The sequence below is a fragment of the Macrobrachium nipponense genome, chromosome 38 (genome assembly GCF_015104395.2).
Source record: "Macrobrachium nipponense isolate FS-2020 chromosome 38, ASM1510439v2, whole genome shotgun sequence".
NCBI lineage: Eukaryota > Metazoa > Arthropoda > Malacostraca > Decapoda > Palaemonidae > Macrobrachium > Macrobrachium nipponense.
In genome coordinates, this window is record NC_061098.1 from 5,357,058 (window position 1) to 5,380,862 (window position 23,805).

A 23,805-nucleotide genomic window follows, 5' to 3' on the forward strand; every position below is an offset into this window, starting at 1 on the left:
GCTTTGCCAACGAGGGGCAACAGTTGCGCTAAAAGGGAAAGGTTGTCAAACGCTGCAGTTTCAATACTACAAGGGAACTTGGCATCACAAAGACAATAGTCAGACGCTGGTGGAGGCGGTGGCAGGAATCAGGATGGCAGGAATCAGGAAACCTCAAAGATAAACATCGGAGCGGTGGGCCTAAGAAGACATCTGAAGATGATAGGCAAATTCTTGATTGCAATCAAGTTTATCTTTAAGAATGCAGTAGCCATTAGGGATGAGCTGCACTTAGAGGTCTATGCACACACAGAGGAATAATCTTCATAATGCAGTTCTGTTTTATCGGATCCCGTTTAAAAAGGGGAAACTTGAACACCATAAATGGTCAAGATTGGCTTTTGCACGTCGGTATGCTGATAAAACCCTTGATTACTGGGCTTGAGTAATATTCAGTGATGTGAAGATATTCACTTTGGGAACTCACGGACGACTACACTGCTGGCGCCCAAACAACACAAGATACTAGCAACAGCTCATATATATGCTCACAGTGACTATATATTATCATGCAATGTATAGGGCTGGATGTATTTACCCGGTGTGGGAGAACGTGCTGAAGTTGGCGGCCGCTTCACTGCTTTTGTCCGTGCATACGCCCTTCCCTGTCCTGAAGGAATAACTTATGCGATATTCATTGTCTTGTCCATCATAATTAGATAATGGCAAGTTAGTATAAAGAGTTTCATAGCATCTAAGATTTTCAATTAAATGATACAAATTAATGATACAAATGATACAAAAATCTTTTCAGCAATACTTGCTTCACTTTCTTTTTTGACAGGATAACTGTTCTATTCTTAATGCCCGCATTGTTGGGCGATGGTTTGCAGAACAACCAGATATTTAACTCCTGGAATGGGCAAGCAAAGGGTGCGACATAAAACCTAAATGTATGGGGAAATATAGTTAGCAGTTGAGAGCAAGGACAGGAGCCATCTCACCAACTGCTTGAGCACACATTACATGGAGTGGGAGTTATGCCGACGAAATCAGCAAATGATTTACAACCACGTTGCATCTATGCCAAATAGGTTGCAGGAGGTTATCGCAAACGATGATGGCTGGACAAGATATTGATTTTTATGAGCTTTAAATATTAATTAGCTATTAGGTTTCTACTTTGGTGGTGGAAATAAACATAGTAGCAAGTTATATTTTGGTCTATCCTGTAGATTATCAAAGAACAAAATGATTTATAAACTCAAGTCTGCATAATACAAGTTGTGTTATTATTATTATCATTATGTATTATTAGAAGTATGTAATAGTAGTAGTCGTATGGATCACATAAAATTCTGTTTTTGAAATATAATTGTCATAGTTCTGAATTTTCAAGTATATAAATGAAATTACTGGAAATTTTAAAATGAAGTGTGAGACGGGTCTCTACAAGGATATTTCAGTGTTTCTTGACCTTTCGAAACTCAAGACTGAACAAGCTTATGCAAACCTCAGTAAAAAAAAAAAAAAATCTTTAATCTCGTTGTGCAGGGTAGAAACATTGAACGATAAAAAGCATGGAAGGCATCGTTGACGATGTTTCCTGCATTGTAAAGCCTTTTGAGTTTGCTGCTGAATTTCCTCTCCGAAAACAAATACAGTAACCCTACATTTGAATAGGCATTTTATTGATATGTTTCTTTGAAAATGTATACCTAGTCCCCAACCCATTTCAGGAGACAAGAGAGAGAGAGAGAGAGATTGGTATCCTGTGATTACACAAATATCTAGCAAAATAAATCACAAATTTATTTTGTTCGTCTATTTTCTTAAATGTGGCCAGCATTCTTTTATGATATTAATGAGTGAACAGCCAAGCCATGCCGCTACTCCAGCATTTACATGGAAAACAAGTTCTTTCCTCATTACTGTATTTGAACTACGGTCAGGCAGCCTCTATCAAAGGATGAACACCAAAATAGATAAAGTGATAAAGCTTATTTTACTAGTATCATTACTATATATATATGTATACGTATATACTTTTTTTAGCTCATTTCTTTGTGGCTAAGAATATAGAATGTCTACCCAAGAAGGGCCAAGAAAGATTAGCTAAGAACGAAGTTTCAATCCACCGACCGCTGCTGAGATCACCCTAACAACTTTAATTTGGAGTTATTTTTCACTATTAACATAATCTTAGTTAACCTTAGTATGCCACAGTTTTAATCATAATTTATCAGCCACTGACCGTTGCTTAATGCTCTTTTCCTTTCAATACACTTGGACATAGATTGTATATATTTTTTGTTTACCATATACAATAATTTTAAAGTATTACAAAAACAAAATATTTTTATTCTTTTCTGATAACAATATACAGAACGGTTGGCTATTCAAGATGGAACTAATTTTCCTCCGCTGTTGGATTGAATTAGACTTGAAAGAACTTTCAGCGGAGAAGAGATGACATTCAAAAGAAAATATTTGGATTACACAAAACAGATGATGAGCCTCATTGCATATGTCGATAAATGAATTAGTGCCCATAATTGTAATCAGCCAATCAGAGGCACCCTTATGTCCAATCATTCGTTTGTAGTTCTAGGTAACTGTCTCTCTCACATTTCGTGAATGGGGATAGGTTATGTCAATATGATTTTATACCAATTGTATCAATATTTTTTGGTCGGTTTAGCTACATTATTTATTGTTTCAATGGGAAGTCAGAACTAGCTTTAAAAGGTTTAGTAGGAGGTAAGAGACAAACCGTTACTGAAGTTATACATGTTTGGATAGTTGTCTCTACCTTACAAACAACTCCTCCCTCTTCCTGAACACCCCCCTTTCCGCCCCTGCTCTTCCATTCCCTACGTCAGTCTCTAGAGCCAAACACAGTTGTATCATACGTATTACTTTTTGTAATTTCCCTCTGATAAACAGTCTTATTATAATCTTGAAAAATTATGTATAAAACCATGAATCGCACTGTAGTTTGTTTTTAAACTTTTTTTTCTTTCTCAGGTCATTTTATTTCTTTTCAAATAATCAAGTGAAAATATATTAAATGGTAAGGAAACGTCTCCACCAATAAGCCTTTGCGAACAGCGAATTCATTCATATTTTCAACACTTTTTACTATGTAAACAAAAGCAGCATTGTCATTTAGCGTGTCTAGTGAACGCAGGGGGTAAAACATAATCTTTTCCGCGACTGTACCACCCATGCAATGTCACACAGTCAATAAATATTTGGTTACTTCCAAAATTACTATTATTTCCACATAACATTTAATATACCTTAAATAAAAAAAGGCATTTTAAAAAATACTTCATACCTGTAGGAGAATCATCTGACGGGGATGCTGGAGAAGCCAGCTTCTGCTGATCCTTGCTGTAGAGTATTTGGTGTTGCTTGTGCAGTCTATGCTGTTTTAACTGTTCGACCCATTGTAAGTACACCTCTCGAGACTTACACTGTAAGGATGGAATAAAAAAATTCATAATTAAATATGTTGACGTACAAAATATTAAAGAATATGTACATAATAGCATTCAAATCTACATAATAAGCATTTACTCACACTTGAACTGTGGAGTCATTACTTTACCTTCAGATGAAATATCAAAGTGTCAGCATCAATATCAATTCTTCTCCTCCTGGCTTTTGTTGAAATAACAGACATACCAATATCCATTTTCCCCAAGATTCTGCCTCTTGCTAAATCAGCAATAGACTTGGCATATGTCAAAGTGCTCTTCTCTAGGACAAAGTACCTCTGAAGGAAGATAAACAAAAACTCAAAAGGGTAAAGTGGTCTTAAAAAAGATATACCCTACATCTTTATAATTTTGATCTACATTAATTAGATCTTCATATGAGGGTATATATTATTATAGTATACAAATTATCAATAGAATGTTTTCTTACTAAAGAGTGATGTCATTAAAATACAGGAAACTGTATCATCATTATCCCTATCAAGTAGCGCAAAGTAAATTCTCTAAAATCTATAAATTTATGACCGCAGTAATACTTGTAAAAGTAGTTGGTAAGGACATAATGAAAACATTACAGAGTAGCATCTATTCCAGTCTAAAAAAAGAACCCAGGTTCTAGTAGTATGTCGACTCAAAATAATTCTGAGTAATTTCTTTCATTCCTGTGTTCATGTGCCATAGTGACATGAAATAGTAGACTATAAATTTAGTTTAAAAATTTCAAAAACAGAATATACGTAAATTTAAGCTCATTTAAAAACTGCAAAAGGATGTATTAATCTACTGTAAGCCCACGAGTAAGTTTTCAACAAGTCCCAACAGTCATTAAAATTACATGAGTCTGTAACTTTTCTTTGTCACAAAAGTTCATGAGTCCGATCCCATCTCATGAATTAATTTTATACAGCATTCATTAACATTTAGGCGATACTAGACTATAACATATAAAGCATTCCATCTTTGGAACTGATATTATATTTACTGTGCTTTGTTAGTTTTGTATTTATAAAGAAAGCTTTCGTATGTTATCCAAAAATTATCTACTAAATCTCACATGTTCTAATCGCTATACGTACATGTATAATTATGCATAGGCCACAATTATAGTTTACAATACGTGGACTACTAAAATTGCAAATAATGTCATGTACAGCAACACCACATAAAAAAACTCACAAGTTGTAGATCCACTTATCAGTGCACTGAAAGATACAAATCTTCTAAACAAGGTGCAGTGTGAATCATCCTCCTTCTCAAATTTTAGTACAAAAAGCCCTGAAAAGCTTTTAAAAGCTGTGAGAAGCTTCATAAACAATGACTACGTTGAATATTCCACCCTTGTCCATTGCCTCTTATGACTTTCTGTAAGCATTCAGGCCTATCTCCTCTAGTGCCTTCGAGGACTCCATTCATGCTAATCTCCTTCAAGATCTTCTGTAACTTTTACTTGCATAAAACTCTTTGAGCCTGTTCTATTTTTGTCAGTTTTGGTTATACAGTACGTACTCACTGCCAAAATCTGTATAAAATTTTCATTGAATTTTCACTTATCTGCATCTCAAAATTGTTTACGAAATAAGACATACCTAAAACTCTATGCATTATGAATACATAAAGCCTACAAACATGGGATTTCATAGGTACAAAGATCCAACATGCTCTCACTATATCACGACTGAGCAAAATATCTCGAAGTTAATGGCTAAGAGCCGAATACAATCTGAATTCATGAGCGGATTGCTTACCTTGTGCCAGCCTTTGAGAGGCCATTTTCGACGCTTGAGCAAGAAGCCCTCAAATTTGCGTGGGACAAGGTCAAATCTCTGCCCCTCTTTAAGACCTTCTAATATTTCCCATTCTCCTTTTTTCCTTGCTGAAAAGATATTGTATAATTATACGTAATACTAACCAGAAAAATATGAAAAATGCATGCTTACCTAGCTCAAGAAACCCATGTACGTACTGTAGTCTGATGCAAATAGTACTTAACAATTAAAATTATATGATAAATAACATGATTCTCTTGAACAACACTTTGCTATGAGACCTCACATTAGCTATATACAGTAGTTATACATCTCTGAAACATAAAAAATAATGAAATCTATCATAATGCTAGGCAGCCATTTCAAAATATCCTAGGGCTATGGCATCTGACTAGAAAGCTTAGTTTAACTACAAAAGCCAGTCATTTATAATCTTCCAAATACCATCAATCAACTGTAACACAGAAAAGTAATACAACACAAAACAAAAATAAAATTTCTTACTTGACTTATGTGCACTACTTGGAGACCGTCCTGCCTCCTGAGATTCTGCTGACAAACTGTTAGTGTCTACACTCTGGTCCTGAAAAATAAATCAAAGATAAGCAGAGCCTAGACAATGTTCTGGTAAGAAAATAATTAATATTTATGACATCACTTACTACAGAATAATAATGATAATAGTTTATAGTCTAACTGCAAAACTTTAAAATAAATTTTGTTAATTTTCATCTTTCTAAGACTGATATACTGTAACACTATCTACTGTATACTAAACTATCAGTATGTTGGTTGTTCAATCCAATTTGGTGTTATTTTTCTTAGGCTGATACAAGTCTTGAATTAACAAGCTGGCTTGAAATGAAGGCCAGTCTTCTTTACAGCTGTTTTCCTGCTTCCAGGTAATTTTCTCTGCCACTATTCACATCTTTCTAAAGTCTAAATTTCAAATAGTAGTTAGCTTAACTAAAACATTTTCTTGCATTGGAAAGGACATTTCTATTTCAAATCGTATTTCACTATAATCGTGTTCTCCTAATTTTTCTTTAACATTAAGATTGTATTTGATGTTGTAACTTGGAGTATGCTACCAGCCTGCTCTAACTAGCAACTAAGACTTAATGGAAACAGTTTTTTTCTCTTAATATATGCAGTATATTTGCACGAAGGAGAAGAGAATGGAAAACATAAGACCACATAGCTTACCGATTCAGAACCAGGTGGTGCTGAAGATTTACTTTTCTTCTTTTTACCTCCTTTGCTATTCATGCTTGAAGCTATACTTGACATTATGCTCTAATTTTAGTTAAAAAATTTACAGCCTTTTACAATCTGGAATAAATGAGATACAGGTATTATATATAGACATCACAAAAGTCAGTGAGATAATGTGCCCACTGGACAAGAGTTTATGAGGACAAAATGTACTAAAAGCTTGGGCTGGATTAACCTTATATTGCATATTACTAATTACATAATCTATAAGACAAGAATAATTGATTTATTGGGTGTAAATGTCACTAACTCATAGCACACAATCATAATTTTCTTTTGCTACAATCTCCTTTTAACTGGCTTGGCACAATAACAGTAAAATGGCAGTATCCAGACTCAAGAAGCTGTGATACTGATACCTGAAGAGGCAAAGAAATTCTTGCTAGTAATTAACAGGTAACCTTTGAGACAAATAACATGGTAGATAAAATAAACAGCTAATCCACATATAAAAATTGCAGGATTGCAGGGGTGTATAAAATAAAGATTTAAAACATAAATTTTATGCCAGTTATTAAACTACACTGCAGTCATTTGTATCTAGGGAATAAAAATTAAAAATGTACTAAATCTATAGTTTGACTACTGTATTTACAAAAGGAGAGCTATCTATCAAAATTGTCCAGAGTGGTTAACTTTCTATATAATGTATATAATAATTTATATGCCTAATTTTTGGGGGGCCAAACATTACATGCTCATTAGATTATAATCCACAGATAAAGATATTTCTCAAGTGCATATGCATTAATTCTTTCTCCCAATATGTTTACACAAATTGCTCAATTTCTTGTGAGGACACATGCTGTTAACTAGTACTGTATCTCCTCACTGCACCAGTGACTTGTTGGATGAGTGGATTTCGCGCTCGGCTACCAATCCAGTGGTCCGAATTTCGATTCTCAACACGGAACCGGAGAAATTTATTTCTGGTGATAGAAATTAATCTTTCGATATATATAATGTGGTTCGGATCCCACATAAGCTGTAGGTCCCGTTGCTAGGTAACCAGTTGGTTCGTAGCCACGTAAAGATATCTACCTAATCCTTTGGGCCAGCCCTGGGAGAGCTGTTCATCAGCTCAGTGGTCTGGTAAAATTAAGATATACTTAACTTTTCCTCACTGCACCCAGGTGTGGGGTGAAAATATAACCACATATCAAGTCAGATATTAAAATTCTGACTTCAGACAAGGATATAGGATTGTTACTCTCCCTTCCTTTTTTTCATTAAAACAGCCAACGGTGCTGCATTAATCAAAGAGCATTCTGATTTAACAACTTTAAAAGAACAAACAACTGTCAAACCATCACTGGGTTTCACTTTACACTCTTACCTGAACTTATTTTTCATGTGAATCCTGAAGAATGGATACAAACATTTTCACCCTTTCTTTTGTATAAGATTAGTTTGTTTGTTTGTTTGTTTGTATGGTGTTTTAACGTTGCATGGAAAACAGTGGTTATTCAGCAAAGGGACTAACAGCATTACGTGACTTCCGAACCACGTCGAGGGTGAACTTCTATCACCAGAAATACACCTCTCTCACTCCTCAATGGAATGCTTGAGAATCGAACTCGCGGCCACTGAGGTGGGATGCCAACACCATACCAACCATGCCACTGAGGCACTTGTATTGAATATTTAAGAGATAGATCTTTGGAAAAAATATGTACTATAGGACTTTATCTTTAAAAAGATTTAAAAAATTACTGTACTATCATTTTAAATTAATGTTAAAGCTGCATACTTTCTCTACTAAAAATCAGCCAAAATTTCACAAATATATAAAATATGAAGGGAAAACAGAATACAGTACTCTGAAAGGTTGGAGTATTAAACTATGACTTTGGGGATATCCTGGAAATATAACTTTTAGTGACAGAAGTAGTACTTATCCATATTCATCTTTGAAAGTGAGCTATTGGTGGTACTGTGGAACACTTATCTTAGCATTTTTATTCTTACCATTCTATAATAATTACATCTAAATACATTTTTGTTCGAAAGTATCTAGATGTTTTCTAAATCGTCCAAGTCTTCAAGGAAATGTCTTCAATTTAGTAATGGCTGCCATATGATTTTGATGGCAATACTATTTACGTATCTAATATAAATGTTAAACAACTCTGTCCATCTGACAATATGATATTCCCTTCCACAGATAAATGCCCCTCCACACAATGAACATTGGTCAAAAGAGCCACTAACAAAGACTAGGAACAGGACATAAGGAAATGTGTGTCCTCTAGCTGTGTACTGTACTTCCCAAATGGATTATTCAAGGTTAGGTTGATTTATGATTTATGAAGCTCTTTGTCAGCTTAATGTGGGATTCCTCTCTTGATCATGTAAAGACCAGCAGCCTAGGATTAGGTTAGGTAAGACGTAGACCTGGAAATATTTTTTATCATATTTCATACTTCATTATTTCTTTTTTGGTGATATTTCTGTTAATAAGCATTGACTACATATTTTATCAATTGATAATGTTGTGATGAACATCTTAAATAATTTTCTGATTGGTGCATTGCAGCCATCATTGGTTTTCCCCTAACCAAAAATGCTGGATATAGAAAGATTTACGCCAGAGGGGAAGGGAAACTACATAAACGTGTGGTTTGCAATAAAAAAATAATGGTTAGCAATGCAAATAATACGATAACCAATAGATAAAACACAGTTAATATAGGGCTACCTATGGCTACAAGAGAAAAAAAAATGTCAGTACCTAGTATAGTATCTAGGCTATTACCCCATCAAACAGTCAGACCTGGGCTACACTTAGACTACACCATAAAAAAAGGAGTAGCCAATTAATTATAAAACAAGCTCGTCAGGCTACCGAGCTTAACTCTAAGACTGTAGCCTAGTAGCCTTACGAAGGAATAGCCTGGTGTAGAATTGTACCTACTACAATGGAGTACAGCAATAGTACGGCTCTGTTATGATTTAATTCCAACGACGATGTGTCTGATTAAATCATTGTCAAAATTATGAGACAGAACCATGCCGATGGGCCGACTGTCAAAAAAAAATATAAAGGAATGTGAATATCTGGGTTAGGCTAGGTCATACTGCAACAGACTTGTTGCCCTACAAACTCACGTGTGTTACTACAGTTCTGGCGAGCAATAACTACTTAAGTAACGATACAACGAAAATTCGATACTCACTTTACACAAATATAGTCGCGAGTACTTTATCACAAAGAAATTGACCATAATAACCTTGTGTCAAAAGTGGCGATTGAGTATTAAGGGTGTGGATGACATTGATCGCATATTGGGCTGACTCACCTGATTTTGACATTTGGGAGTAATGCTTCTCAGTCCCGGTTTTCTATTCCACCACAAGGCCTATGATGTGGCCTCATAATGTTGCTTAGCCGTGAGAGAACGAAACCAGGAAGCTGTTATAAATTGTAATAAAAATATGCATATAGATTCAGTGTCAATGTAATATGCACCACTGAAGTATAGGTTATAGGTGGAGTTTTCGTATTCTACTACATAGTCTGTGTGTGGCTTCATATGATGCTTATAACCTTGACAGGATGTAACCAGGATGTTATTGTTCGTTCATTGTAACAGAAACATCAGCATGAGCCCTCATTTGCATTTATTTAACGTCAGCATATTATACAGGCGTTGAAGTCCTAGAACAATTCTAGTGTCAATGAAACAATTATGGATTTTGTAGAACTTCAATAACGCCGGTTGATGACTAATAGATATATCAAAATAACACACATTTCAGGCTTGCTATTGTTAGCTAAGGTGGTCTTATACCATCGCTGTTTTCATTCAGTACAAATTACCTAACAGAAAACATTAGTCCATACTAGCTCCTCGCTGGGAGGCCACCTGCAGATATGACGCAAACTCCAGATAAATACGGGAGTTACTGCAATGATGTCGGGATATGGCGTGCAGCATCAACAGTGAATAGCTAGAGATAAATGCAGAAAGCCTAATTGTGTTGACGATAGAAAAGGGGATTATAAGATAAAGTGATTATCGAGAGTTACAAAAAATCGTCGAATTAAAAAAGAATATGATGGGTAAATAAAATGACGACTCCGTGACTTTTTCCCCAGGGTCGTCGATTCAAGGTTGATTTTACGAAGACAATTGAACCACCACCAGCTGAATCGAAAACTGACAATTTCTCGAAGAAATTAGAATCTTTAGAAGTTTGATACCACAGGTTTTGTGGAATTATCTTTTTAAGCATGGTATTGAACTTTTTTTTTTTCATTCACCATCCTCTACGCGAGTCTCATTTCATAGTTTAATTGTTTTATGTCCATTTTTTCTTGCATTCCTCCCTTACATATTATTTTCGTCCTGTTTATTATTTGCTGCTGAATGAAGAATTTTGCTTGTAAACCGTTTTCAAGTATTCTTTTAAAATGATAGTAATTGCAAGGTTCATGTAAACCTTGTAAACAAATTTTCAGGGCCTCGATAGGGATTGTTTAATATCCTTACAACGTTTGTATAAAGCAGTTAAAAGGTAATTATGAGGCATTTATAAAGCCTATTTAAGGTTCTGTACAGGATTGTACAAAGTATGTTAAAAGCAGTTAATAGGTAATATGAGGCATTTATAAAGCCTATTTAAGGTTCTGTATGGGCTTTTTGAAGGTTTATACCATGGTTTTTTTAAGCTCTTTCAAGGCTTTTATTAAGGTTTATTTCAAGCATATTTAAGGCTTTGGACAAACCTAAAAGTGTACACGAAAACGGGTACTTTTTAGGTGTATCACAAGCACTTTTTAAGTTTGGGACTTAAAGTTCGCAAGCTTGTAAAGTACGTTCGTCTGATGTCCTATGAACATTCATTTTCTGGGGGGGACTGACGTGTATGATCGAGAGGGAATGGCCTCGATATCCATGGAATGAGAATTCGTAATGTACATGAAGGATTAGCTGTTGATGAATGCAGTAGGAGCCATCACTTCTCAGGAGAAATAATTATTGTTGAAAAAAAGTGTGTATTTAGTTTGTGCTTATTTTTGCATTCCAACGTGTGTTTTATTACCCAATTTTCCAGTTGCTTTGCTTGTTCACGTTTTCCAAGTAAACTGACAAAAAGTGAGTAGAGATTTTCGTTTCAGTTAAAGGAATATTTAAGCAATTCTGTGGCGTATATGCCATTAGGACTTAGCACATTGCTAACTTTAATCAGGACGTTTTCATTGAAATTAATTTATACTCTGTCTATGAAATAAATTATAAAAATGGTGTGCCAGAGTTTTTCAAAGGAAAAAAGACGAGGAACTCTCCTGGGATGCTAGTCACTTCCAGCAGTCTAAATACAATACAATCCTGTGCGAACGACCTACAATTTTGGTTCATATTTAGAATTCAGACACGCGCTTTGCAAATGGTAAACAAAAAGAAAAAAACTCCTTATCACGAATGGTAGAAAAACAGCCATCATCTTGTTTTCGCATTCTTGCCAATATGAATGAAAACTTACAAAGGCAAAAAGTCTTAGGCGGATTCGAAATAGTAGTGTGATGTTTCTGAACTTCATGGTCATCATTTAATATTGCTGATACTCATCTAATTCGCTAAAATAGGGTGGTCTGCAATGTAAACTTTAAATGAACTTTTGCTCGAGCTGCTTTGAACTTTGATCGAGTGAGCATTTAGAAGAGACCTGTTTTTTTTAACGTGCACCAATCTTATCCGTAAAATTTAGAATCAAAGAAGAGATTACCGTACTATTATGTAATATATTCAATAATAATATTTGTATACTGAACTATAAATGAAATAACTAAGGTAAAACGTTTCGATTTCGAACTGTTTCCGCTGATCTCAGTGCGTGGTTTGGTGTCTCGAAGACGCCGAGTGAAGCATTTAATGCCTGCTAAAGTTGTTCGCTAGCGCGTCAAGGGAAGGTGTTGTTCCATCCGTCAATGACGGGGCTTCGTGTACTGTGTCTTAATAAGTTATTTTTGTTTATTGCTCGTCGTGTATGAGTAACCGAGGACGCAAACTGTGAGGGCGATTTCTGCAATGAATGAAGAAAATACTGAGACTAAAGGTAAATATTTTGTGTGTGTAATAAGCATAATATTAAGCAAAAGAATGGATGTTTTTTTGTAGGTGTTGTCTGATCCACCGTTTTGTTTACGATCGGGGTTTGTGTCTTCTATGGTCGATTTGGTCGATGTTATTTACTCAGAAACTTCTTTCGCCTCCTTTTTTAATGCTAGAATTAAGATATTCCCACGAGGAAGCCATTAGTTGTAATTTTTACCTCTTAGACATAGCCAATTACTAGTGAATATGAAGATGCATTGTAAAGTAGCTTAGCCACCGTAGCCAGAGCGCCTACCGGAACCCCCGACCGTCATATTAATCTTGGTGCACTGTAGGAAATCTTGGTAATTTTTTGTTAAAACTCCGTATCTAAGTCAAGAAATTGAATAAACCATAATAGTCAACCTGCAGTAAATGTATTAAAAGTGATTTTAAACGAAGGGTACAATCAAGTACAAAAGTGATTTTAAAAGTCTTTCTAGGTACCTAGTAGGCAAGCCTAGTTCGTATTTTTGACAAATTTAACATTTATTTGCATCTTGGAAATGTTTGGTACTTTAATTTCCATTCCGAGTTCAGCAAGGATGGGATCCATGTTAAAAATAGGATTTGCATCCTAACCTACACTGTCTGTCCCATACCTAGGCTAGGGTAAAACACCGCTTGGCCTGCATCAAGCCAACGACAATCATAGCATGCCACCCTCTGAAAAAAGTACTTATAACGTGTCCTAACACTGGAGATGGGCATCAGTTGCAACTTGTTGGTGAGAAACGGAGCTAAAGACCTCTACTCTCCTTTTGAAGTAAATATTTGTTTTCTCCATAGTTAGAAGTTAAGGCCAAATTTAAAGCATTAACAGAGGGTAGTGAAAACGGTGTCCACGGCAGTGGAAATCTCACCAAAACACTTTCGAAATTTTTACTTATGATTGAATAACTTAGAAGATTGACGCCATCTTGATGTTTAACGGAGTCGCTTGTGTCAACAAACTTCCCATTTCCTGTGATAAATCCGCACACACTTGACCCACAGAAGCTGGGGCACTTTCATTATAACAATCGGAATACGGTCCCTTACCAGGACGTTTTTAAGTAAACCACTGTTTTGGTAGAAGACGACAGACGAAGCTTGCAGTGGAGATAATTTTTAAATAAATAGTAAAACATCAATATTTGTTCCGACACGGCATACAAACCTTCGGTCCCTTTTACAATAGGAGATACTAGCGGCAGCTGGATAGGTCGTAAGCTTTCGAACAAGGGGTTCGGTAGTAACTGCTTGTCCGACAGGAGGCGCACGCTTGCGCGACTGGGAGGTAAACAAATCAACTTTTGCTTCGGCCTCACAGTGGATGGACGTGTGTGTTCGCTCTCTGCCCGCTGCTCGTCGTTTGCTTTCTAGTTTGTTTGTAATTGTGTATGAAAGAGCTTGTAAGTACAGTTATTCTCTCTTATCATATTAATTACGCTGCAATTGAATTATGAATTGGGAATCTCCCCGCCTCGCTACCCCAAGGAGACTTTGCCCGGGTACCGAAGGGCGCAAATGCGGGAAGTTCAGATCTTTCCCCGAGATTGACCCTCATGTTTTGTGTGCTCGGTGCCGGGGGCGCGAATGCACCCGGGCCGAGCCCTGTGATGTTTGTATGGACTGGTCGGAGGCGCAGTGGACATTGTATGAGGGCAGGAAGAAGCGAAGGCCTGCAAGGAGTCGTCGGAAAGCTCTCCCGCGACTCCTTTGGGTGACGGACACTTCGTCTTCTTTCCTGCCGCCCGCTCAACTTCCACGTCTCGCGCCTTCCCCTTCGGGGGGGGTGTCTAGGTCCTTCTCCTCTCCCGATGTGTCGAGTGTGAGGAGGGCGCTAGATACCCCGACGTAGAGTTTGTACTCTGGGTCCTCTATCCGCTCGTCTTCGCGCGAGCGGGTAGAGGATCCTCCTAATCACCCGACTTTTGCTTTTGCCTCCTCAGGTGCGGTTGCCGTGAAGGATGACCTCGGACAGGTGTGGGCATCGAAGTTTGGGAACCTGCAGGGCGTGCCGAGTGTCCAGGGGCTGCTCTATCATCTCGCTGGCTCCGTGGCGGTTACGCATGCTACGGTCACAACCACCACCACGACCCTGACAACACCTGGCTACGCGTCACCTCCTCACCTGTGTACACCCAGCACGCGGTCTCTGTAACACCCACAACATCGGTGCAGGGCCAGTCGCCGTAACTCGGGGGAGTGTGAATGCCGCCAACCTGGGTTTGCCGTGCTGCCGCGACCGGACTTCATGTGCCCGAAGAGCTCGCCCCTTGGACCTCCCCCACCGGTACCGATGACGTCTGTGCCGTTGGTTCGACCAGCTGTATCTGCCGTACCTGCCGTGACCACCGCTGCTGTTCCTGTTCCTGATCCTGCCGTGTCTGCTGCCGTTCCTGTGATGCTCGCACCTGCTGATGTTGTTCCCGTTCCTGGCGCCGCTGCTCCCGATGCTGGTCTGTTCGGACAGGTACGTCCGGGCCCTGTTGCTTCGGCAACAGCAGCCCCGGCTCCGTCCTGGATGACAGACCTGACGTCGGTCCTGAGGAGGTTGACGAAGAAGAAGAAGAAGAGGAGGAAGGTGTCGTCGTCGTCTTCATCGTCTTCTTCGTCGTCGTCGTCTGCCGCCTCTCCCCTTCTTCTTCTAAGGCTCCCCCGCCTAAGAAGAAGAAGGTCGCCTCCCCCCCCCCCTAAGAAGTCTCCTTCGGGGAGCTTCTAAGGCCGGGCCCGTCTCGCTCTGGTGAGACGGGGGTTTGGGGGGTTCTTCCGCTGGTCGCCCTGCTCCTTCGGGAGCAGGACCCGTCTCTTCTCCCGCAAGGAAGAAGACTACGGGGACCAGAGGGGTGCCGGCTAACACCGGCACTCCTTCCTCACCTGCTGTCAGTGGTTCGGCCACAGCAGCAGGATCCGGCTCGGCCGCTAGTTCGCGAGAGGTACCGAGTGTACGGTCGCCCTACCAGCGAACCGTTGCAAGCCAGGAACCAGACCTCTGAGTCCGCTCAGCGTCAGGTTCACGGCACGGAGCGGAAGACTGGTGACAGCCGCTCACGCGACTCTCACCAGACCAGCTCTCGCTCTCGCGGGCGAGCAGCTGGCTACCCGGGCGGACGTGACGGTCCCATGACCGGGTCCACGGGCTGAGGCTGGGAAGAGGTGTCCCCCCCCCCCCCACCCCCCGTTCGCCTGGCACCAGCCACGGATGGTACCAGCGACGTGACGCGCCGTGAGGAATACGCACCGGTCTTCACCGTGACAGTGGGAGCTCGCCGGTCGCCTGACCGTCACTCTCACAGAGAGCGATCGGGTACGGCGACCAGCACCAGCTCCTCTGACACACGAGACCGGGGCCGCTGTTCTCGGTCCAGCCGTTCTCCACAGCGAGACGGCTCGACTAGGCCTGCAGCTCGATCGCCACCGCGGGTTGACGATCGCCTGCAGTCTTCCAAGCCCATGGTTCTGCCAGCGAGCGAGCGGAGGGAGCGTCAGGTCTGCCTCTCCCATACCTTCAACCTCCTCGGGTTACACCGGGAGGGGCGAGGTATTGAGGAGTGATCGTGAAGGGTGCGCCCCCTTCAGGATCCCGCCACGTCGTCGTACGTACCAGGCTCGGTTCTCGGACCAGCCAGGGTCTACGCACAGGTGGTTGGAGGAGGACCGAGAGGGGGCTGTCGCTGCTCCTCTCCTTGAGGGAGGAGGGGTCTCGGGAGGTGCTCCTGTTTGAGGGACTGGACGGTCCGAACTCCACAGGATGCAGTCACTCCTGAGATCCAGAGGAACTTTGCCGAGGTTATTGCGCTGATTCGTCAGCACAACGACCTCGGGGAAGGATCGCCGCTCCCACCATCCGAGCCCACGTCCCGGCTCGAGTCGTTCTGGGGCCCGAAGAAGAGGGAACCAGACCGACGGTGGGTTTGCCGCGGTCAGAGCTGGCTGACTCAGTGCTGGACCAAGTTGAATCGCTTCCTCTGGACAGGACGGTTCGCGTGAAGTCTGGCAGGTCTAGCAAGCTAACTTCCCACCTCCTCTGCTACGACAGCGGCGGTTTTACGTGCCATCTGAGGATCCGATGCCGCCCAAACAGGTGAACCCGGAGTTAGCGAGGCTGACTCCGGGTGTGTCTCTGCAACAGCTCCTGTCCGAGAACCTGTGGTTCTCGCAGCAAGAGGCCACTAGGCCTGGAATCTACCGCCATGGCAGCTTTCCAGGCCGTCTCCTGGCTAGATCTGTGGTCCCTCACAGTATCTAAGGTCGCAGCCAACTCCGGGGGAATTTCTCCCCGAAGATGACTCGGCCTTCAGGAGAGTTTGCCAGTCTGGGGGAAGAGCCATCTCTTTCCTTGCCCACCAGACGGTGAACCTGTGGGCCAACCTGGTTCTCCGACGAAGGGACGCTGTCCTTACTCGGGTTTCCAGGGCGGCTGGGCGGGTGTGAAGCGGCATTGGGACTTCGAAACGGACCTTTACGGAGTTCCACGTCTCTCTTCCCACGAGAGATGGTGGACGCTGCGGTGGACAGACGGCGCACTGATGACAGTGACCGTCTGGTTCACCAGGCAGTCTCGAAGGCTTCTGGCAGCCTCGGACTGCGGCAAGTCTAAGAACTCGGCTAGCGCTTCCTCGGCTGCTAAGACGGTTGCTGCGTCGAAGCCCCGAGGAATGACTCTGTTCTTCTTCGACTTCTAGCAAGGGGGGCCGTAACCAGCCCTCCTCCCAGCCCTCCTCATCCCGTGGAGGCTCTTGGGAAGAAAGTCGAAGAAAGGGGGGAAACGCTAGGGACGGCGTTTCCCCCTCACCTGCTGCCGGAAGTGGGGGGGTGCCCTGGCCAGCCATTGGGCAACTTGGCAGCGCTACGGCGCCGAGACCTGGATTGTAGATGTCCTTCGGGAGGGATATCTATTACCCTTCGAATCTCGGCCACCCCTCACCTCCAACCCGGTCACCAAACAGCAGTCGTACGTCCCCCGTCCCCGGGTCACCGAAGGACGTAGCACTCAGACAGGAGATCAAGACCATGCTGAGCAGAGAGCTGTAGAGATCGTCACGGATCAGTCACCGGGCTTTTACAGTCGATCTCCTTCCTGGTGGAAAAGTCTACGGGAGGCTGGCGGCCCGGGTGATAGATTCTCTCTCCCCTGAACCGGTTTGTTCGCCAGACCCGGTTCACGATGGAGACGGCACGCTCAGTGCTCGACTCCCATCAGGGAGAACGATTTCATGCTTTCAGTGGACTTGAAGGATGCGTATTTCCAAATACCCATTCATCAGTCCTCCAGAAAGTACCTCCGCTTCAATCCTCGACGGGACGGTGTACCAGTTCAGGGCACTGTGCTTCGGTCTCTCAAACCGCCCCACAGGTGTTCACGCGAGTGTTCACTCTGGTGTCTGCTTGGGCCCATTCGCACGGGATACGTCTGATGAGGTATCTCGACGATTGGTTAGTCCTGGCGAGCTCCCGCTCGCAGTTGCTACAGGACAGGGATCGGCTGCTCGAGTCTGTCGCGATCTGGGGATCGTTGTGAACTTCGAGAAGTCCGATCTCGAGCCCAAGCACGAGGATGAAGTACCTGGGTATGCTGATCGACACGGTAGCAGGGCGAGTCTTCCCCAGCAGACTCGCGGATCAGCAGATTCCGGGCGGCAGAACCAACCAGTTTCCTGTCTCGGCAGGAACAGGTAGCTCAGCGATGGCAAGTCGTGATCTCGGACACCTGTCGTCACTCGAAGTTAGTCCCTCACGGGCGTCTTCACCTGCGGTCTCTTCAGTGGAGACTAAAGGAGAGTTGGCACCAGGCGACGGAGCCCCCAAGCTTTCCATTGTGTCACTGACACAGGAGGTGAGGCAGGACCTAGCCTGGTGGCTCGACGACAGGAAACCTCTTAAGAGGAGTGCCTCTGCGCACTCCCACCCCCCCCGGACATGCAGCTGTTCTCAGACGCATCGACCGAGGGATGGGGCGCACACCTGGAGGAGTTGCTGACTTCAGGAGTGTGGGACGAGAACGACAAGCACCTTCACATCAATGTACTGGAACTCAAGGCAGCGTTCCTCGCTCTCCAAGAGTTTCAGGACCGCTTGATGGGACACTCAGTGGTGTTGATGTGCGACAACACCACGGTGGTGGCTTACGTCAACAAACAGGGGGGCCTAGTGTCCCTCCCGTTGTACCAGTTGACACGGCAGGTGCACGAGTGGGCTCAGGCACACTCAATAGAGCTGTCGGCACGCTACATTCCAGGGAAGAGGAATGTAGTAGCAGACACGCTCAGCCGTCGGGATCAGGTGATAGGGACCGAATGGTCTCTACACCAGGACGTGGCGGAAAGGCTCTTCGACCTGTGGGGGCGACCAGTCGTGGATCTGTTCGCCACCCGCCCGGCACAACAGGAAGCTCCAGGTGTTCTTCTCGCCGTGCCGGAACCCAGGGGCAGCTGCAGAGACGCTCTTCAACACCCTTGGGACAACCTCTTCGCCTATGCCTTTCCCCCGTTCAGCCTGATTCGCAAGGTGATCAGTCGAGCGCTGGTCACCCCGAATCTCAGGATGATCCTGGTGGCTCCCAAATGGCCACCGGCCATTTGGTATCCGGACCTGCTGGCTCTTCTCGCAGGAGAACCGAGAGAGATTCCCCCTTGGCACAACCTTCTCGCCCAGCCACACGTCGAGCGGTACCACCGAGCAGTCCAGTCCCTACGTCTTCACGGCTGGCTGTTATCCACCATCTCTTGCGAACGAGAGGCTTTTCTCGGTAGCGCAGCAACAGAGATGGCTGGAAACGTCCGTCAGTCCTCTGCAGCTGTGTACCAGGGGAAGTGGGCCGCTCTTCTGTGGTTGGTGTCGTAGACGGGGTCTATCTCCTCTCAGAGCCACTCTTCAGCAGGTAGCGGATTTCCTCGTGTTCTTTCTTCGCCGAGAGAAGCTCCTATCAGTCCCCACAGTGAAAGGATACAGAGCCGCCTTGGCGCTCGTCCTGAAACTGAGGGGGTTGGACATCTCGAACTCGTTCGAGATCTCCGGTGCGACTTCGAGAGGTCGTTGCCCACCCAAGTGGGAAAATCTCATGGCCCCCTGCCCCCTGGTGGGACGTGACCCTCTCGTCCTTAGGAGTCTGACTCGAACACCGTTCGAAGCCACTCCGAGAGTCGTCAGACAGGGATCTGACCCTCAAGACCCTCTTCTTGCTGGCCCTGGCATCGGCGAAGAGAGTAGGGGAACTTCATGGTCTTTCCTATGATGTACGACACTCCAGGGGGATGGGGATCCGTGACGCTCGATTTCGTCCCGAACTTCGTTGCGAAGACTCAGAAACCGTCAGTCCCTGATGACAGGTTCGAGTCATTCACGATTCCCTCCTATTGGGACTTCACCGATAATGATGCGGATGAGATGCTGCTTTGTCCTGTGAGGGCGTTACGGCGGCTATCTGAAGAGAACTCGTCACCTCAGGCTGAGTGTCGACGCCTCTTCGTTAGCACCGGGGTCACCAAGAAAGAAGTATCCAAGAAGCGACTCTTTCATTCTGGCTGCGTTGAGGTCATCAGGAGGGCGTATGAGGCTGATGGTAGTGACGACATCCCGTACGTCCCGTTCCGAGAGCTCACGAAGTCAGAAGTATTGGCCCCTCGTTGGCGTTTCGCAAGAACTTCTCCGTGGCGCAGGTCCTGAAGGCAGGGGTCTGGGCTAACCAGACTACCTTTACGTCCTTCTACCTTCGGGATATTGCCCACAGGTCCTTGGATACCTTTTCCTTGGGACCCCGTGGTGGCTGCTCAACAAGTTGTGTAGCTAACCCCACCCCTCCCAGACCCTGCGGCTGAACAGCATCGAGTCCTGGTGTGACTGTGTGGATGGATGTGTGAGTGAGTGAGTGACTGGCTTTCTCTTCCCATTCTTTTTCCTTACCCCTCTACCTGTGGGCAGAGGGCCATGGTCGTCACTACGCTGGATGAGGACGAGATGCAGTGAGCTATATGACAGAGCCCCATCCTATCCCTTTCACTAGGATAGGAGCAGAATATCCACCACTTCCTTCTACAAGGGGGGGAAGTGGATGCCTACAAGAGTCAAACCCATGAACTTTATATTTGCTCCTGTACAGGAACAATTCTTGCATTGCTGGTACTAAGAGATGCGCATGCCCCTCTCTTAGTACTCGGTCCAGAGGTCTGACCATTGATCCTGCGGTGCACACCCCGATCAATCGGACAGAGGCTTGGATCCCTCCCTCGCTCTTATTCGACCAGGGAGGCTTCCAAGGTTGGGCGAACACCAGTCTGTTCACAAAAGACTCAGATTCCTCCCACCAAGAAGTGAGTCTTCCTATTGTAAAAGGACCGAAGGTTTGTATGCCGTGTCGGAACAAATGACAATTTGTCCAAAATTGCATTTGTTCCGATACGTAATACAAACCATCGGTCCTTTAACAATAGGAAGTAGCTAGCGGCAGCTGGAACGGTCGTAAGCTTCGAACAAGGGGAGAACGGTAGTTAACTGCTTGTCCCGATCGTCGCGCGCCGCCGCGCGACTGGGAGGTAAACAAATCACTTTTGCTTTCGGCCGTGGTGTGGGAAGGACGTGTTCGCCATCGCTCTGCCCGCTTGTCGTTTGCTTCATCTTTGAGTATTTGTTTTCTCTTTCTGTATATCAGGAGTGATTGTAAGTACTTTGTTCTCTATTCAATTGATTTGCAATGAGTTGAAGGTTAGAAGGAGATTGATTTCATTTCACCCGCGCCCTCCAGTCGCCCGTAGAGTGTGTCCCGGGCTGGAGGGACGTAAATGTGGGGGGTTCAGGTCTTTAGTTGAGGTGGACCCCCCCCACGAGGTTTGTTCTCGGTCGTCGAGGGCGAGAGTGCTCCCGCAACGAGCCATGTATGGTTTGTTATGAATTGGTCCGCAGGCGCAGTGGGTGCTGTACGAGGGCAGGAAGAGACTTAGGCCGGGCCAAGAAGTCATCGGAAAGTCCAGTGACTCCTTTGGTGACGGACACTTCGTCCTACCTGCCTCCCGGCCAGCCCCCACGGTTTGCGCCTTCCCCTGGGGGGAGGCGGGGGGGTAGCGGAGTCCTTTTCCTCTCTCGATCCGTCGAGTGTGGAGGAGGGCGCCCGCTACCCGGACGTACAGTTGTATTCGGGGTCTTCTGCCCGCTCTGGGGGGGGTATTTCGCCCCCAGGCGCGGGGGAAGCCCCTCCTATTAACCCGACTGTTGCTTCCGCAGGTGTGCCAGCAGCGAAGGACGACTTGGGACAGGTGTGGGAGTCGCTGGGACTGCAGGGAGTGCCCAGCATCCAGGGGTTGCTACAGCGGTTGGCGGGGTCGGCCGTGGTCACTCATGGTGCGGTGACCACCACGACGACCACATTAACTACCCCTGCGTATGAGATGCCACCACATCTTGTATATACGCCTCATATAATGTCGGTGACACCCACGGTGGCAGTACAAAAACCAATTGCCTCCGCCGTTCCAAAGAGGACGATACCACACCACCTGGATTTTTTGCCTTGCCGACCCGGACTTCCGCTCCCCGCCCCAAGAGTACCCCCTGGACTGCCGCCAGTGCCACGGATGACGGTGACTGTCGACAGGACGCCTCGGCTCTCCCGTAGTACCTGCCGTGCCTGCCGTACCTGTGGCCGCTCCAGCGACTCTTTCCGTTTCAGGTACACATTACTTTTCAGATGTTCCTGCTGTTCCTGCTGTTCCCGGACCTGTTCCTGCCGTTCCCGCTGCTGGTGTTGCTGTAACAGTCTCAGGTCCTTCCGGACAGGTGCAGTCGGGCCCTGTTGCTTCGGCAACTGCCCCGGCTCCCTCCTGGATGGAAGACCTGACGTCTGTCCTGCGGAGCCTGGCGAAGAAGAAGAGGAAGAGAAGAAGTGTCGTCACGTCTTCATCGTCTTCTTCGTCGTCTGCTGCCTCTCCTACCCTTCGACTTCTAAGGCCAAACAGCGAAGAAGAAGAAGGTTGCCTCCTCCCCCCCTAAGAAGACTCCTTCGGGATCTTCTAAGGGCCCGGCTCGCTCAGGCGAGCTGGGGAGCTCTTCTGCTGGTCCTCCTGTTCCTTCGGGTGCGGGGCCCGTCGCTTCTTCTGCAAAGAAGAAGTCGACGGGGACCAGAGGTGCATCAGCCTCGGCTGGTGCGTCTCACCTGGTTGCTAGTGTTCTGCCGCTAAACCAGGTTCCGTCTCGGCTGCTTCTCGTTCGCGAGAAGCACCGAGTGGACGCTCTTCTAAAGAGGACCGTCCAGCCAAAGTTTCGACGACCGAGCTCGCTCGCCGTCAAGACAGCGGCACGGAGCAGAAGACTGGCGAGAGTCGTGCACACGACTCTCGCCAGGCAAGTGGACGCTCTCGCAGCGACCAACCGGCTGCTCGGGCTGACGTGACGGTCACTGACCGGCCACGGGTTGAGGCGAGGAAGGAGTCCCCACGGCCGCCGGTACCAGCCACGGCTGGTACCAGCGGTTTTTGACGCGCCGAGAGGACGCTGGCCGGTCTCCGACGCGAAAGGGAGCCTAGCAGGTCACCCGTCCGCCGCTCCCGATGGGACCGGGCGGAGACGGTGACCGCGGCAGCTCGCCTGACGCTAGAGAGCGGTCTCGACGTCTCAGCCGAGCCAATCGCCCCAGGAGGCGAGCGGCGACGCTAGGCCTACTGCTAGACCGTCACCGCGGGTTGACGATCGGCAGCAGCCCTCTACGCACGCTGGTCCTGCCAGCGAGCGTGGGGGGAGCGTCAGGTCTGCCTCTCCTATACCTTCAACCTCCTCGGGCTATACCGGGAGGAAGCGAGGTACCAAGGAGCGATCACGAGAGGTGCGCCGCTCGTGACCCAGCTATGACGCCGTACGGCTCAGGCACGGTCTTAGGACCGACCAGGACGTACGCGCAAGTAGTTGGAGGCGACCGTCAGGGGTCTGTCGCTGTTCCTCCTTCTGAAGGAGGAGTATCGAGGGATATGCTCTTGTTGGAGGGACTGGACGGTCCTACTCCACAAGACGCTGTGACGCCCGAGATACAGAGGAACTTCGCGGAAGTCATTAAGCTGATGCGTCTGCATAATTGGCCTCGCGGAAGGATCGCCGCTACCACCATCGGAGCCCACGTCCCGGCTCGAGTCATTTTGGGGTCCCAAGAGGGAGCCCAAAATGATGATGGGGTTGCCACGATCAGAGCTTGCGGACTCAGTCCTGGATCAGGTGGAG

The 23,805-nt window shown here is 45.3% G+C and overlaps 2 protein-coding genes across 3 annotated transcripts in view; one reads left to right on the top strand and one right to left on the bottom strand.

Moving 5' to 3' along the window:
• Window positions 1–536: 536 nt before the first annotated feature.
• Window positions 537–9,833, bottom strand: LOC135209505 (oxysterol-binding protein-related protein 3-like). The gene is made up of 7 exons (XM_064242159.1): window positions 9,700–9,833; window positions 6,455–6,580; window positions 5,753–5,831; window positions 5,228–5,355; window positions 3,593–3,760; window positions 3,320–3,458; window positions 537–649 (listed from the first exon to the last, which is right to left on the bottom strand). Exons 2-7 carry the CDS (start codon window positions 6,536–6,538, stop codon window positions 537–539), a joined length of 711 nt encoding a protein of 236 aa, XP_064098229.1. The 5' UTR covers window positions 6,539–6,580; window positions 9,700–9,833.
• A 2,589-nt stretch (window positions 9,834–12,422) lies between these two features.
• The window catches only part of LOC135209863 (YTH domain-containing protein 1-like), an 18,478-nt gene continuing 7,095 nt past the window's right edge, over window positions 12,423–23,805 (top strand). For both annotated transcript variants that reach the window (XM_064242621.1, XM_064242622.1), the window contains exon 1: window positions 12,423–12,583. In XM_064242621.1, the coding sequence (XP_064098691.1) occupies window positions 12,556–12,583 (28 nt within the window). In that variant the 5' untranslated portion in view covers window positions 12,423–12,555. The remainder of the gene's footprint in view (window positions 12,584–23,805) is intronic.